This window comes from Aureococcus anophagefferens (assembly GCF_000186865.1).
Source record: "Aureococcus anophagefferens unplaced genomic scaffold AURANscaffold_18, whole genome shotgun sequence".
In the NCBI taxonomy this organism is placed as follows: Eukaryota; class Pelagophyceae; order Pelagomonadales; family Pelagomonadaceae; genus Aureococcus; species Aureococcus anophagefferens.
Genome location: NW_008705578.1, coordinates 1 through 16,217, shown reverse-complemented (window position 1 = coordinate 16,217; position 16,217 = coordinate 1). Strand labels below are relative to the sequence as shown.

At 72.7% G+C, this 16,217-nt stretch overlaps 3 protein-coding genes across 3 annotated transcripts; 2 read left to right on the top strand and 1 right to left on the bottom strand.

The window, feature by feature from the left end:
• Positions 1 to 2,704: 2,704 nt before the first annotated feature.
• AURANDRAFT_9490 (hypothetical protein) lies at positions 2,705 to 2,923 on the top strand (the record flags this gene model as incomplete). The annotated part of the gene is made up of 1 exon (XM_009041094.1): positions 2,705 to 2,923. A coding segment is annotated over one exon (219 nt), but the record flags the coding sequence as incomplete, so codon positions are not given.
• Positions 2,924 to 3,220: 297 nt separating this feature from the next.
• AURANDRAFT_9324 (hypothetical protein) lies at positions 3,221 to 3,427 on the top strand (the record flags this gene model as incomplete). The annotated part of the gene is made up of 1 exon (XM_009041095.1): positions 3,221 to 3,427. A coding segment is annotated over one exon (207 nt), but the record flags the coding sequence as incomplete, so codon positions are not given.
• Positions 3,428 to 9,136: 5,709 nt separating this feature from the next.
• Positions 9,137 to 9,742, bottom strand: AURANDRAFT_29934 (hypothetical protein; the record flags this gene model as incomplete). Its single annotated transcript, XM_009040973.1, has 2 exons — positions 9,137 to 9,259; positions 9,350 to 9,742. Coding segments are annotated over 2 exons (516 nt in total), but the record flags the coding sequence as incomplete, so codon positions are not given.
• Between the last annotated feature and the right edge of the window lie 6,475 nt (positions 9,743 to 16,217).

The following is a 16,217-nucleotide window of genomic DNA, read 5'->3' as shown; positions in this document are numbered from 1 at the left end:
GTCTGGCTCGACTTCTTCGACGGCTTCCTCGACGAGACGGGGCTCAAGCCGGGCTACTGCCTCGACGGCACGCACCTCCACCCGACGTACCTCGACGACCTCCTCGCGCCGGCCCTCGCGGACGCGCTCTGATTTTGGATGTAATTTCGCGAAGCGCCCGGGGGGTTCCGGCGCGGCGCGTCGCGGCGGCGCCGTCAAGGCACACGTCGCGCCTTGAAAAAAGGTTTGCATCGTCCGAGGCACGTATCTTCGGGTTGACGCTAAAATATTGAAGTTCGCGAGCACCCAGCGCGCCAATATTGCCTGCACTCGTGCTGCATTCTAACAGCTGACTATCGTACAATCGTCTGGCAGCCCGGGCACAGTCGCGTGCGCGCCGAGGAACGTCGTCGCGACGTCGACGCCGAGCTCCTCGCCGAGACGCCGCGCCGCCGCGCGCGCGCGGCCATGTGCCCGGCACCGGCGCCGGCCGGACCGCCCAAGCGGGTCGCGGTGACGCACGGCGTGGCGAGCCAGATGGGCGCGCGGAAGAAGGACGAGGACCGGACGCGCGTGGGCGCCTGCCGCGTCGGCGAGCGCACGTTCCTCTACTTCGGCCTCTACGACGGCCACGGCGGCAAGGGCGCGGCGGACCTCTGCGCGGCGGAGCTCCACGACGTCGCCGCGAAGCGCGCCGCCGAGGAGGCCGCGCGGTCGCCGGAGAAGCGCGCGGCGGCGTGCCTCGAGGCGGGGCTCGTCGCCGCGTGCTGGGAGCTCGACGACCGCCTCGGGTCCCTGGCCGTGGACAGCGGCACGACGGCGACGTGCCTCTTCGTCGACGCCGATTCCTCCGACGGCTCCTGCCTCCTCGCGTGGGTCGGCGACTCGTGCGCGTACCGCTTCGACATGCTCGCGGGCGCGCCCGGCCGCGCGCCCCGGGGCCGCCTGTCGACGACGCAGCACAACCCGAGCAACGCCGCCGAGGTGAGCCGCATGCGCGCCGAGTGGGGCGCGCGGAGCGAGCTCCTCACGTGGGAGAGCCCGACGGGCGCCGCGGCCGGCGACGGCGACGACGACGCGCGGCTCGCGGAGTTCTGCGGCATCTACGAGGCGCGGCTCCGGAAGAAGGCCCTGGCCTCGGGCGAGAAGCCCATGCGGCCGGGCCTCGTCGCGGACGCGCTCCGCCGCGAGCGCCGCATCGACGACCGCCTCGAGCGCGAGAACGTCGTCCGCAAGGCGTCCTTCGCGAACCTGGCCAACGCCGCGCGCGAGAAGCCGAGCCACGACGTCGCAGAGGCCATCAACCTCAAGCGCTGCGACTCGACGTTCACGCGCCGCTACGGCAAGTCGGGCCAGGAGGGCCCGCTCGTCGTCCAGGGCAACTGGACGCGCGGCGACGGCGCGTCCACCGTCGTGACGCGGTCCATCGGCGACTGGGACGCGAGCCGGGCCGTCATCCCCGAGCCCGAGGTCGCGACGTGGCCCCTGCCCGCGGCCGACGACGCCGCCGGCGACGCCGTCTTCGACCGCGTCATCCTCGCCTCCGACGGCCTCTGGGACCTCGTGTCGCCCGCGGCCGCGGAGAAGATGGTGCGCCGCGTCGCGGACCCCCAGCGGGCCGCGGAGAAGCTCCTCCGCGCGGCGACGCGCGACTCGAAGAACGCGGGCTACGGTGGGTGCCGCTTTTTTTTGATTTTTTTCGGCCGACGCGCGTCCCTTCGTAGGCGGCCTCAAGGACGACACGACCGTCATCGTCGTCGACGTCAACCCGAGCCGCGCCGTCCCGCCGCCGCCGCCCTCGTGCGAGTGCGCGCTCTCGTAGCCCGCACCGACCCGTCGTCGCATCGTCTCTCCGACCCGGGCCGAGGCCCCGTTCCGTCGTCGCATCGTCTGTCCGACCGAGGCCCCGGCCCGTTTTTGTTCTAACTTGTCCATAGATGGGAATGGGTGGTGCTTCCGGAGGGCGGCGCGGGCGGGGGATGCCGGGGGGTTGCACGGATGGGGACGAAATCCGAAGGGCTTCGGCATTTCAGTGACCTGGACCCGGGTCAAGACCCCCGGCGAGTATCTTCAGGCGGAGCTCGAAAGCTCTGCGCTTGCAGGCCGCCGGGGGTCGCCGCTTGCAGAGCGCGAGCCCGCGCCTGACAAATTGGAGGGAGAGAGAGAGGGTGTCCTCGCCCCTCCGTCGCGCTGCCGCGCGGGCCGCAAGTACATCCCGGGCAGCATACCGCGGCCCAGGTGTCGCGGAACATTGTACTGACGTGCGCACGCAACAAAGTTGAGGGTTCCGCCGCGTGCGGGGCATTTGAAGCGCGATTCACGTTCCAAGCGGCTGAAAGGCTCTTCCAGAGACGATGGCGGCCCGTAATTTCCGCGAGTTGAAGGCGCGGCGCGGTGTCCCATGCGCCAATACTGTGACATCCCGTCGGCCGAGCTGCGACGCCCTCCGCGCGCCGGGACGGGAGAGCGGTTTCTGGGCCCGAACTGCCTTCAAACGGCAAGCATTGCTCAGTGGCCCGGGGCACCGCCAGCACGCGCTACTCGGCCGCCGCGCGCTCCCCCATCCCCCCGGAGGCCCTCGCGCGCGTGCGCGCCGAGGGAATCGAGCGGATCGCGTCCGCGGGAGAAACATGCGCGACCGCGCCCCCCGGACGGCCGCCGCGCGCGCCCCCACCCCCCGAAGACCTTCGCGGTCGCGCGCAACCGCACCCCCGCAACCGCCTAGGTCGAGGACGCGCTCCTCTACCTGGACCAGGTCAAGGCGGAGTTCGGCGACGAGCCCGAGATCTACAACGAGTTCCTCGAGATCATGAAGAGCTTCAAGAGCCAGGAGATCGACACGCCGGGCGTCATCGCGCGCGTGTCGACGCTCTTCGAGGGCTACGGCAAGCTCATCTACGGCTTCAACACGTTCCTGCCCGAGGGCTACAAGATCGACGTGCCCGTCGAGCTGCGGGACCAGCTCCGCGGAGAGATCGGCGCGCGGCCCAAGAACATGCTGCCGCCGGCCCAGCAGGCCGCGGCGAAGAAGGCCATGGCCAAGCCCAAGCCCAAGGCCCCGCCGAAGAAGGAGGAGCCGGGGCCCGGCGACGACGGCGCGCGCCAGCCGGTCGAATTCCGGGGTCGAGATTCGACGTCGCTTCAACTCGAGTCTTTCGCGCGCGCGTTTCGTCCCCGCGAACCATTCGAGCCTACGACGGGAGAGGACCGCCCGTCGACACATCAGCCGACCGACGTCTAGGTGGAATTCGACAACGCGATCGCGTACGTCACGGCGATCAAGAAGCGGTTCGAGCACCAGCCCGAGACCTACAAGGCCTTCCTCGAGGTGCTCCACACGTACCAGCGCGAGCAGAAGGGCATCCAGGAGGTGCTGCGGCGCGTCGCGGAGCTCTTCCGGGACCACGCGGACCTGCTGCGCGAGTTCACGTACTTCCTGCCCGACGCGGCCATCGAGCCCGCGCAGCGCCTCTTCCTCCAGCGCGCGGCGGCCGACGCGGAGTCGCGGAACCCCGGCGGCGCGCCGCGGCCCTTCGGCGGGCGCGGCGGCGGCGGGCGCGGCGGCCGCGGGGGCCGCGGGGGCCGCGGCGGCCGCGGCGCGAAGCGCGGCGGCGGCGACGGCGGCCCGCGCCAGGGCGGCGGCGGCGACTACTCGCGGCCCTACAACACGGTCGGCGGCTCGTCGCGGGCCGACCGCGCCCTCGAGCGGTCCGTGCCCAAGGACGCGATGGGCGCGGCGCGCGGCGCGGCGCGCGGCGCGATGGGCCGCGGCCCCGCGCGCCGCGGTCTGGGCGGCGCGATGACGCTCGGCGACCTGCGGGACGCGGCGGCGGACGCGCGCGCGACGGCGCGCGCCGAGCTCGCGGCGTCGAAGCAGAAGCGCTTCGAGTACTTTGGCTTCGCGGACTCGGCGAGCCCGCGCGCGGACGAGGTCGCGATCCTCCGCCGGCTCCGCTTCGCGCTCGTCGGCGAAGGCACGGCGACGGGCGAGGCGTGCCGGGGCGGCGCGCGGAGCGGCCACCTGGCGCGGGCCCTGGGCCCCCTCGCCGACGCGAAGCGCACCTTCGGCCGGTCGTCCTACGGCAACGCGCTCTACAAGATGCGCCGCGCGCCGCCGTGTGGAATTCAAATCTTCAACCCGACTTCAATGTGCGCATTTTCGACGCGAGCTCTTCGGCTGTGCTTCGAGGACTCGACGAGAGCAATCGATTCGTCCAAAAATCAGCCGAATCGACTTCGATGTGATCGAGCTAGAGAATTCTGAAGTTTAAACCAGCGGTTGAATTCCACGCAGGCGCGCCGCCCGACGCCAAGCCCGAGCACCCGGCGCTCCGCGGCCTGCCGACGCTGGAGCAGGTGCTCAAGGACCACGACTCGGACAAGTCCGACGACGAGCGCGACCAGTTCCTGCGGCGCCGCAAGTACAAGCACCTCCGCGACGAGGACAACTCGAAGCCCGGGGACGCGCCCGTGAACTGCACGCTCGCCAAGGACGCGCTCGCCCAGATGTACGCCCTCGCCGAGGAGGACAAGGCCGCGGCGGCGGCGGCGGCGGCGGCGCCCGAGGTCCCGGCCGAGGGCGCCGCGCCCGCCGCGGCCGCGGCCGACGCGGCCGCGCCCGCGGGCGCGCCGGCGGCCCCGGCGGGCGACGCGGCCGCCGCGGCGCCCCCCGCGGCGCCCCCCGCGGCGCCCCCGGCGGCGATCCCCGCGGCGATCCCGGCGGCGCCCGAGGCCAAGCCCGAGGTCAAGCCCGAGCCCGTGGCCATGGACGTCGACGACGCCAGGGCCGCGGCGGACGCGAACGCCGCCGGCAGCGGCGACGACGAGGCCGAGTGGAAGCGGAAGAAGAGCGAGTTCGGCGAGCTCATGCTCACGGAGGCCGAGGCCGCGGCGCTGCCGTCCCTCGTCGCCGACGTGCCCGCGTCGGACCTCGAGCGCGAGCGCCTCTACGCGTGGCGGTCCGTGCTCCGGGGCCTCGAGGCCGTGAGCCGCGGCGCGCTCGACGGCGACGCGTTCGGCGCGCTGCTGCGGTCCATCGTCGACAACGTCGTGGACTGGGGCCACGGCGCGCCCAAGGGCAAGCACCTCGTCGACGACGTCGCCATGCTCTGCCGCCGGTCGTCGCGCGTCGGCCCCTTTGCGGACTGGCGCGACGCGGCGTTCGCGCTGGCCAAGCGCGCGGCGCACCCGGGCCGGCGCGTCGAGCCCGAGGGCGACGACGACCCCCTGCTCTTCTCCTCCGTGGCGAAGCGGCCGCGCTACGTCGTCGACACGTCCGGCGAGGAGTCGCCGCGCGCGGGCAGCGACGACGACGACGATTTGGGGAGCGTCGGCCGCGGGCTCGACGACGACGGCGACGCGCAGATGACGACGCGCGGCGCGGCGTCCGGCGGCCGGCCGGGCACGCGCGGCGCGGGCCGCGGCGGCCGGCGCACGCCGCCGCCGGGCGGGTCCGACGACGCGGGCGACGACGACCGCAGTGTGGCGTCGGGCGACAAGATCCTCCGGCGCGGCCTCAAGGCCGCGAACAAGCAGCAGACGCTGGGCGACTGGACGTCGCTGCCCCTGTCGGAGCTCGACTTCGGCGACGACTCGCCCTTCGAGCTCCGGCGGACGCCGAGCTACCGCCGGCTGCCCGAGTCCGTGCCGCGCGTCGTCTGCAGCCGGCGGTCGGAGCTCGACGCGGCCGTGCTCAACGACGACTGGGTCTCCGTGCCCATCGGCAGCGACGACGCCAACTACAGCCAGCTCCAGCTCCGGCGCAACGCCCACGAGGAGGCGCTCTTCAAGGCCGAGGACGAGCATTTCGAGATCGACATGGTCGTCAACGCGAACGCCGCGGCGATCCGCGCGCTCGAGGCCATCGCCGCGTGCCCGCCGCCCAACGAGGTCGCCATCGACGACGACGGCGCCTACGCCGTGGCCATGTTCGCGCCCGCGCCGCCGGACGCGCCCGCGCGCGCGCCGAGCCCGCCGGCCGCCGAGGAGGCCGTCGAGGAGGCCAAGCCCAAGAAGCGCGGCGGCCGCGGCAAGCGCGGCGCGCCGGCGAAGAAGGCGCCGGCCGCCGAGCCCAAGTCGAAGCGGCCGAAGCGGGCGTCGGCGGCGGACAAGGACGAGGGCGACGGCGAGCAGATGGACGTCGACGGCGGCGACGACGCCGCCGCGGCGGCGGACGACGACGCCGCGGCCGACGCCGAGGAGCGCGAGCGGCGCGACGCGGCGGCCGCGCTCAAGGCCGAGCGCATGGCCGCGGAGAAGGCCTTCCTCGACGGCGCCGAGGCCGGCCCGCCCGGCGGCGTCGGCCCGCGCGCGCTCCTCCGCCGGGGCCTGAGTCCCATCCACGTCGCGGCGATCTGCCGCGTCTACGGCGACCGCGACGCCGACGCGCTGGCGGCGCTCTACAAGGCGCCCCAGGTCGCGGCGGGCATCCTCGCGAAGCGCCTCCGCGAGAAGGACTTCGAGTGGCGCGCCGCGCGCGTGGGCCTGAGCCGCCGCTGGCGCCGCAAGGTCCGCGGCCACTTTGCCAAGTCGCTCGACCACCGGGCCCACTTCTGGCGCGCGCTCGACAAGAAGCGCTGCTCGAGCAAGTGGCTCGTGCAGGAGATCAAGGAGATCACGGGCGCCGACGACGACGGGCCCCCGGACGACGACGGCGGCGCGTCGTTCAAGCCCATCGGCGCGGCCGACGCGCCCGTCGCGTCGCTGACCTACGCCGTCGGCGACGGCGACATCCAGAAGGACGTCGTGAGCGTGCTCATGCTCGCGCTGGAGCACTCGTCGACGCCTTTAGCGGAGCAGAAGGTCGTCGCGCGCGAGGTCTGGCGCGACTTCGTCTTCGAGCTCTACGGGCTGCCGACGGCGTGCCTCGCGGCGCACCTGCCCGCGGGCCTGTCGCGGGGCGCGGCGGACTCCGGCGAGGCGTCCGAGGGCGCGGACCGCCAGCCGCTGCCCCGGGGCAGTCGCGTCATCACGAAGCGCGGCGACGCGGTCGTCGTCGCGTTCCACGCGGACGCGCCCGAGGGCGCGGCCGTCGAGGGCGCGGACGACGGCGACGCGGGCTCCGGCGAGGGCGTCACGGAGGCGCCGGACGACGGCGACTCCGCCGCGCCGCGGCCCCGGTCCGCGTCGCTCGAGTCGCTCGGCGACGCGCCCGCGCCCGCGGCCGAGGCGCGCGCGGACTGCTGCTACGAGGTGCGCCTCGCCGACGGGCCGCGCTTCCTGCGGCCCCGCGACGTCTTCGCTTTAGACGACCTGGACATGGCGCCCCTCGCCGACGCGCTCGCCGCCGAGGACGCGTCGAACGCCGCGGCGGCGGCCGTCGAGGCCGCGCAGGCGTCGTCGCCCAAGCCCGCGTCCAAGGCCTCCAAGAAGGGCGGCGGCTCGAAGAAGAAGCGGGGCGCCGCCAAGGGCGCCGCGGCCGCCGACGACGCCGCGCCCGGCGTGCCCTTCGTGGCGCCGCCGCGGTCCGCGCTCGCGCAAGCGGGCGCCGCGCTCGCGAACGAGCGCGTCTACGTCTTCGCGCGCTTGCACCAGATGGTCTACGCGCGCCTCGCCGACGCGCGGGCCCTCTGCGAGGCGGAGACGGCGCGCCAGCGGCGGCGCGCCGCCGAGCCCCACGACGTCGCGGACGCGATCCGCGCGGACGACGACGGCGAGCCCGCGGCGCGCGCGGACGACGACGGCGACGGCGGCCGGAAGAGCGACGACGGCGGCGACGACGGCACGGGCAGCGAGGTCGAGCGCTGCTGCGCCCGGGGCTACGCGGGCTTCCTCGAGCTCGTCGCCATGCTCCTCTGCGGCGACGTCACCAAGGCCGCGTTCGACGACGCGTGCCGCGCGCTCCTCGGCAACGACGGCTACCGCGTCCGCGCGCTCGACCGCCTCGCGCGCGCCACCGTCGACGCCATGCGCGCCCTCGCCGCCGACGACACGCTCAAGGCCCTCTTCGCCGAGGACCCGGCCGCGGACGCGCCGTCGGACGTCGACGCGCGGAAGAAGGCGCTCCTCGCCGCGGTGCCCGCGATGGCCTCCGACGACCTCTACCGCGCGTCGGTGCAGCGCAACGACGCCGGCGACGCCCAGCACCTCGTCCTCGAGTTCCTCGGGCCCCTCCCGGCCATCGAGTCCTCCGACGCGGAGGAGGAGTGACTCGGCGGCGGCCCCCGATCATCCCCCCCACCAACCCCCCACCCCCATCCCCTGCCCGCGCCTTTCTCGGGCCTAAACATTTACGCGCCCCTTTGCTTGTGTTTCTCCTCTGGGGTGGTCGCCGCGGCGTTGCCGCGTACGGTGTGTAGGTGCTGCCGCTGGAGGGTGGCACGAGTGTACTACGCAAGTGCAAGTGAGATCTTCTCGAGAGCTGTGGCGATCCCCCGCCGACAATCCCCCCCCCGCGCGGTAGCGGCGTATCTGCCCGAGAGTCGCTACACACGAGTTCTACGGTCCGCGGCCGCGATCAGCCGCCGGCGACGACGGCGCGGAGCCGCTTCTTCAAGAGCCCGGCCTTGACGGGCAGGAGCGGCTTCCCGGTGAGCGAGAGGCTCGCGACGAAGTCATCGACCATGTCCGCCTCGACGATCTCGGAGAGCTCGTCCGCGCCGTTCTTCTTGCACCAGTACAAAGCCGCGGCGATGTCGAATTCGACGCCCTTGACGCGCAGCTCCTTGAGCTGGTCCTCGAGCGCGCTCGCGCGCGTCGGCCGCGCGCCCTCCTCGGCGTCCGATTCATCGACGGCGATCGCGTTGCGCTTGAGCTCCGCGTCGCGCTCCTCCTGGGACTGGGAGCCCGTGCTGACGCAGTCGTCCTCGCCGCGGTCCGCGGCGCCGTCGTCCTCCTCGCTCCGCTTCTGCCGCTTCGCCGGCGGCGGCGCGGCGGCGGCGACGGCGGGGCGCTCCTGCAGCTGTAGCTTCTTCTGGACGAAGCGCAACAATCCCTCCGCTCTCGCGGGAACGGAGCCAAACTTTTTGAAGATCGCGATCGCGCGCAGGAGCACCTGCTCCGAGTCAGCCCATTTGTCTAAACAGCTGAGCACGTGCGCCAGTTGGGCCAGCAACGTCGCGCCCTTCGGGTGGTCTAAGGAGCCGCGAAGGTTCTTTTCGATGGTGAGCGCCTTTCGGACTAGCGGCTCCACGGCGGCCCAGTCGAACTTCGCCTCGAGCAGAAAGGCCAGTAAGCTCAGCGACTCCGCGACGTCCGCGTGGTCCGGCCCGAGCTGCTTCTCGCGGATCTCGAGCGACCGCCGGCACAGCGGCTCCGCGGCGGCGAAGTCGTACTCCTTGTACTTGTCAAAAGCCAGCTCGTGTAGCGACTTCGCAAATTTCAGGCTCTTCTCGCCCCCGCGTTCCAAAATCTTCGCGATGCGGCTGCGGACCGTGGCCAACTGCTTCTCCAGGCGCGCGACGTACTCGGGGTCCTTGTGGATCGCGATCGCCCGCTGGAAGAGCAGCTCCGCCTCGGCGTGCTCGCCTCGGGCCCAGAGCACCGCCGCCAGGTTCTCGATATCTAACGCGACGCGCAGCCCGTGCTGCTTCTCGCCGATCGCGAGCGCCCGTCGGAACAGCGGCTCCGCGGCGGCGAGGTCGCGCTGACTGTAGAGCAGACACGCCAGCTTGTTCTGCACCAGCGCCACGTTCGGATGGTCCGTCCCGTACTGCTTCTTGCAGCCCACAAGCACTTTCTCGTACAGCGCCTTAGCGGCGGGGAGGTCGCCCTCGTCGCGCTTCGCCTGCGCCAGGTTGATCTGCTCCACCCAAGGGTCCGACATGGTGGTGCACTCGCTGGCAGAGGGGGCTGGAGAGGGGCGCAGGGACGAGGCTCGGGGAGCTCCCAGACGCCGCGGAGAGGGGCAGCTCGATCTCAAACAACTTCTACTTGCCCTTCAATATTAATCACTATCGGAAACTTTGGCACCTCGAATCGTCCTCGATTATCATTAAGCTGACGATGGGGCGATCAAAGGTGAGCTCTTCCATGACGATGGGGCAGCTCACCGGTGTCACGGACGCGTGTCACCCATGCGCTTCATCGTCGCTCTAACCCTCCTATGCGCGGCGGCGGCCGCCGCGCCGCCGCGGCCAGCGCACGCCGCCGCGGCGCTGCGCCGCCGCCTCGCTGAGCGGCGCCGGTCGAGCGTCGTCGCGCGGCGCCTGCCCGAGGCGGCGCAGCGGACCCACGACGCGGTCCTGCGCAACGCGACGGAGGAGACCTGCGACGCGCGCCTGCGCGCGCTCCGGTCCCTCGTCGCCGCGGGCGACTACGCCGCCGCCGTCGACGCGTCGTTCGCGCTCGACGGCCTCCGCGGCGCGGAGCCCGACCTCCCCGCGAGCTGCGCGGCGGACCGCGGCTTCGTCGGCGCCGCGGACTTCATCGTCGAGGTCAAGACGCCGCGGCGGCGCGAGGACGCGCGGTCGCGGTCGCGGACCGAGACGACCGCGCGGCTCCTCGAAGCGGACGGCTCGTCGTCGATCCTCCCCTACGCGGGCCCGGGCGTCGAGGGCCCCGCGCGGGGCCGCCCCGCCGTCGGCGCCGTCGTCGACGGCGTCTTCGTCACCGCCGGCGGCACCGCGCGCTGCCGGGAGCGCGGCCGCCGCGCGCTCTGCTCCGGCGGCGGCGAGCGCGACGTGCCCTTCCCCTCCGTCGCCGCCGCGGAGGCCGCCGCGGAGGCCCTCCCGGAGAGCGGCTCGCTCGCGCGCCTCGCCGCCGGGCGGCCCCGCGCCGTCGCCCGCGTCGCCGACAAGTACTCGAAGAAGATCGTCGGCGCGAAGACGATGCTCGTGTCCGTCATCTGCCCGTCGAGCGACGACTGCGCGACGGCCTACGACTACGCGCTCATCGCGAGCGACCACGGCGGCGACGTGATCTCCTACCTCGAGGAGGTCGTCGACGTCGCCCAGGCGTTTTGGACCGTGAACAGCTGGGGCAACTTCACCGTCGACGTGACGATCACGCCGATCCTCGAGGTCGACTACGACCAAGACACCTGCGACGACCACGACATGCTCGACTGGCACAGTGGCGGCTACGACGGCGACCCCGCGGCCTTCGACGTCCTGGCGGCCCACGCGTCCCTCGCGGAGGGCTACGACCGCGAGGCCTACGACTTCAACGTCGTCGTCGCCCCCTACTGCCCGACGAAAGTGGCCAGGGGCTCGGGTTACGTCGCCCAGCCCGGCGCGTTCATCAACCTCGCCGCGACGAACTACGACTCGAGCTTCGTCCACGAGACGGGCCACAACTTCGGCGCGAGCCACGCGTCCTACGTCGGCAACGACGTCGACGACGTCGGCGGCGTCAACGCGTGGTACGACGACGACGACGACTGGGTCGAGTACGGCAATATGTTTTCGCCCATGGGCGCGGGCACCATCAGCGCCGACGATCTGTCCAACCACTTCACGGTGGAGGGCAAGGCCGTGTTCGATTGGTTGTTAACGAAGTACGTCGAAACCGTGGAGCCGTACGACGACGACGAGTCCCCGCTCTGCAGCCCCTGCGCGTACACGATCCAGGCGACGGACGCGGGATTTTTGGAACCGGGCTACCCCGTGGCGCTCATGGTGGGCACGGCGACGGAGGACTTCCACCTCTTCGTCGAGTTCCGGTCCGCGCACGCGGGCGCGCTGCTGACCTGGAGCTCCTTCAGCTACGCCTCCGGCATGACGGGCAAGTACGGCAACACGCTCGTCGTCGACGGCCACCCGGACACCGCCTCCTTGTACGACGTGCTCCTGAAGGACGGCGAGAGCATCATGCTGGACGTGGGCGTCGAAGCGGCGTCGCAACCCATGTCCGCGTACTTTGAAGTCGTCGGAAATTATCTGGAAGTCTCCCTCTACGCGTCTTCCACGCCCCGGCCGAGCTTCTCCATGGCGCCGACGACCGCCGCACCGTCCCAGACGCCCACGAAAGAGAAAAACAAATGCGGCAAGGCCAAGTACTGCTGCGACTTCATGGATATCGACGGCTACGAGCGCTTCGAGAAGATCCGCGACGTCACGGGCGACCTCTACTGCTGCACGGAGCGCTGCTCCTACGCCAACTCGCAGAACTACTACCTCCACTACATCTCCGCGGGGGGGCAGTACTACGTGACGACGTCCGAGCCGTGCTTCACCTCGGGCTTGCTCCACTACATCGACTACGTCTCCGACGACGACGTCGAGGCCTACTGCGCCCTCAACCAGCCGTCGCCCGCGCCGACCATCACGGCAGCACCCCACGAGTGCGTCGCCGATTCCGCCAGTTGGTACAAGAGCGGGTCCCCCGGCAAGGACTGCGACTGGGTCGCGGGCGACCTGAGCCGCTGCGACTCCAAGGAGGACGCCGCGGGCGTCTCCGCGCGCGTCGGCTGCGACGCCACGTGCTACGCCTGCACGCCCAGCGACGACGCCGGCGCGGCGCTCCCCGACCCGACGACGGCGCCGACCCCGCACGGCTGCGTCGCCGATTCCACCAGTTGGCACAAGAGCGGGTCGCCGAACAAGGGCTGCGCCTGGGTCGGCGAAAATCTCGGCCGCTGCGACTCCAAGGAGGACGACGCCGGCATATCCGCGCGCGTCGGCTGCGACGCGACGTGCTTTTCCTGTACCCCGGAGGACCTCCCGGAGCCGACCGCGTCCCCGACGACGTCCTCCCCGAGCGCCGCGCCGTCCCCGGAGCCGACCGCGTCCCCGACGACGTCCTCCCCGAGCGCCGCGCCGTCCTTGTTCTGCGGCGGCAATGATGGCGCGCTCCTCTTCTCCATGCGCCTCTACCCCGACGGGGCCCGCTGGGGCAACGTGTCCTGGGAGGCCGCGTCGGAAGGCGTCGTCGTCGACAGCGCCGCTCCGCCACACGCGGACCGCGCCTACAAGTGCGTGCCCGCCGAGGACCACTGCTTCGACGTCGTGTTCACCTTCGGCGACCCGTCGACGTCCGGCGACCTATCCTTCGAGTACCGGGGGCTCACGTCGAACCACCATTTTTCCTTCCGCGGCGGCGAAGACGAGGAAACGTTCTCGTATTGTTTGGAGGACGGCGAGCTCCACACGGTCCCGACCGCGGCTCCGACGACGGCGCGGCCGTCCTACGAGCCCGGCTGCGTCGACAACCGGAACTGGCACAAGCGGGGCGAGCCCTCGAAGGACTGCGACTGGGTCTCAGAGTGGCCCCAGCGCTGCGACGTCGCCGGCGAGGACGGCTTCACGGCCCACGACGCCTGCCGCCACGCCTGCGGCTGCACGAGCTCGCCGACTCTCGCGCCCTCGACCTACGCGCCGACGACGCTCGTGCCGACGACGCGCCGGCCGTCGGCGGCGCCGTCCAGCTGCCCCAGCGCGACTCCGTCGACCCCTCCGAGCGCGACGCCGTCCTCGTCCCCGAGCTCGACGCCGTCCGCTGCGCCATCCCCCTCGCCGAGCGCGGCGCCGTCCTCGCTTCCGAGCTCCTCGCCGAGCGCCACGCCGTCGCGCATGCCATCCTCGATTCCAACGCTCTCACCGTCGCCCGAATGTCCTGACTCGGACCCGATTCTCCTACGCCGGCGCTTCTTCCCGGACGGCGCGAGCTGGGACGGTGTCACCGAGACCTTCACGCTCGACGGGGACGGCACGACGATCCTCGGGACGGAGAGCGGCGCGCGAGCCGACGTCGAGTACGCTTGCGTGCCTGACACGAGCAGCTGCTGGGACTGGAACTACGAGTACGACGCCGCGGACGCCACCCGCAGCTTCGAAGTGTCCACGGCGGACGGGGACGCAATCGTCGTCGCTCTCGACGGGCGGACGCGCTACTCGTTCTGCATCGTCGACGGAACGTTCGACCGCGCGCCCACGGTCGCGCCCAGCGTGTCCGTTCCGCCGTCGGCGGCGCCGTCCAGCTGCCCCAGCGCGACTCCGACGACGGCCGCGCCGACGGCCGCGCCCACGATCTACTGGCCGCCGGACTGCCTGGAAGACGGCGGCGTCGACTTCAACTTCCTCGCGAGCGACGTCGCGTCGAGCAACCTCGGCGGGTTCGGGCCCGACCTGGGAGCCGCCGAGGAGGTCGTCTACGCCAGCGCGGGCGTCTCGAACGGCCGGAGCTTCGACGTCGCCACGTCCGTCGTCGGCGGTTTCTACGACGCGTCGGACCCGTCGAAGAACGGCAAGGACGGCGCCTACGGCGTCGTCAACGTCGCCCTAGGGTCCGAGGCGACGCTCGCCTTTTCGTTCCGCGACTCCGAGACCGGCGCGGCGATCCAGCTCCGAGACTTCTATTTTACGATCTTCGACCTCGACAAGCACCATGGGGGCGCGTCCCAGGGCAGCTGGGACCGCGGCGAGGAGATGTGTATTGATGACGACGGCTTCGACCGCTTCGTGGCCCCGGGCGTGGCGTCGGGCGACCTCGCGGCGACGGCGGCGGCGACAGGCTGCCTGGGCGAACCGGGCAAGACGTCGACGCGCTTCGAAGCGCTGAAGCCGGGCTTCCTCTGCGACAACCCGACGGCGGGCGACGGCGAGGACCCCATGGCCTTGACAGTCATCGACTGCGCCGCGTGCGCCGACAAGGGCTTCAGCTCCTGCGATGTGTACCCGGAGCACTTCCCGGTCGATCAGTCGAACCGCGCGGTCATGCTCCTCTTCGACAGCGCGCCGCGGTCCGGCTTCAACGTCACCTTCGCGGCGGTCTGCAACGACGACGACTGCGACAGCGTCGGCGCCGCGGGCGGCGGCCGCCTCTTCCTCTTTGCCGGAAAGAGCTCGCTGAGTGGCTGCCCGACGCCGCGGCCGACGGAGGCGCCGACGGAGGCGCCGTCGCAGGCGCCGTCCACGGCGACACCCTCGACGGTGGTGCCGTCCACGTCGAGGCCGACCTACGCCCCGACGGCGCTCCCGGGCATCCCGACGTCTCCGCCCGCGGCGGCGCTGACGGACGCGCCGAGCCTCGCGCCGTCGACGGCCGCGCCAAGCGCCGCGCCGATCGCCGCTCCGGGCAATCCGACGGCGGCGCCGCGGCCGGCGCCGACGCCGGCGCCGACGGCTGTCCATGGCAATCCGACGGCGGCGCCTCGACCGGCGCCAACGCCGGCACCGATCGCCGCTCCGGGCAATCCGACGGCGGCTCCGCGGCCGGCACCGACGCCGGCGCCGACGACGTCGAATCCGACGGAGGTCCCCGTCCCCGCGCCGACGCCGTACCCCCCCACCACGGCGGCGCCGACGCTGACGTTCGCGCCGTCGGCGCCGCCGACGGCGCTCGAGCCGCCGGGGTCTCCCGGGAACGTCACGCTCGATTCCAACAGCTCCGCGTTGACCTGGGTCGATTCCGGCGAGGGGGGCATCCCCACGCACTACACGATCTACGAAGCGGAGACCAACGAGACGAACGCGACGATGACGGCCCTCGTCACCGTCGAGGCGTCGTCGCTCCGCCGCCGCAAGCTCGGCGACGTCGTCGGACGCTCGCTCTGGGAGCGGGGGCAATGGGTATCCTTCAGCTTCACGCTCGGCGACCGCATTCCCTGCTTCGTGATGGTCCACGTGACCGTCTCCGCCCTGAACGACGCGGGGGAGTCGGCGCCGGCGGTGCCGGACTCGGTGGCGCTCAACCGCTGCTTCCGTGAGCCGTCGGCGGCGCCGACGGAGCTGCCAACGGCCGCGCCGACGACGGCCGCGCCGACGACGGCCGCGCCGTCCGTGAGCCCGGCGCCGTCGCCGGCGCCGACGGCCGTGCCTGGCAATCCGACGGGAGCCCCTCGACCGGCGCCGACGCCGGCGCCGATCGCCGCTCCGGGCGAGCCGTCGGCCTCGCCGCGGCCCGCCCCGACGCCTGCGCCGACGGCTGTGCCTGGCAATCCGACGGCGGCTCCGCAGCCGGCGCCGACGCCGGCGCCGACGGCCGTGCCTGGCAATCCGACGGGAGCCCCTCGACCGGCGCCGACGCCGGCGCCGATCGCCGCTCCGGGCGAGCCGTCGGCCTCGCCGCGGCCCGCCCCGACGCCTGCGCCGACGGCTGTGCCTGGCAATCCGACGGCGGCTCCGCAGCCGGCGCCGACGCCGGCGCCGACGGCCGTGCCTGGCAATCCGACGGGAGCCCCTCGACCGGCGCCGACGCCGGCGCCGATCGCCGCTCCGGGCGAGCCGTCGGCCTCGCCGCGGCCCGCCCCGACGCCTGCGCCGACGGCTGTGCCTGGCAATCCGACGGCGGCTCCGCAGCCGGCGCCGACGCCGGCGCCGACGGCCGTGCCTGGCAATCCGACGGGAGCCCCTCGACCGGCG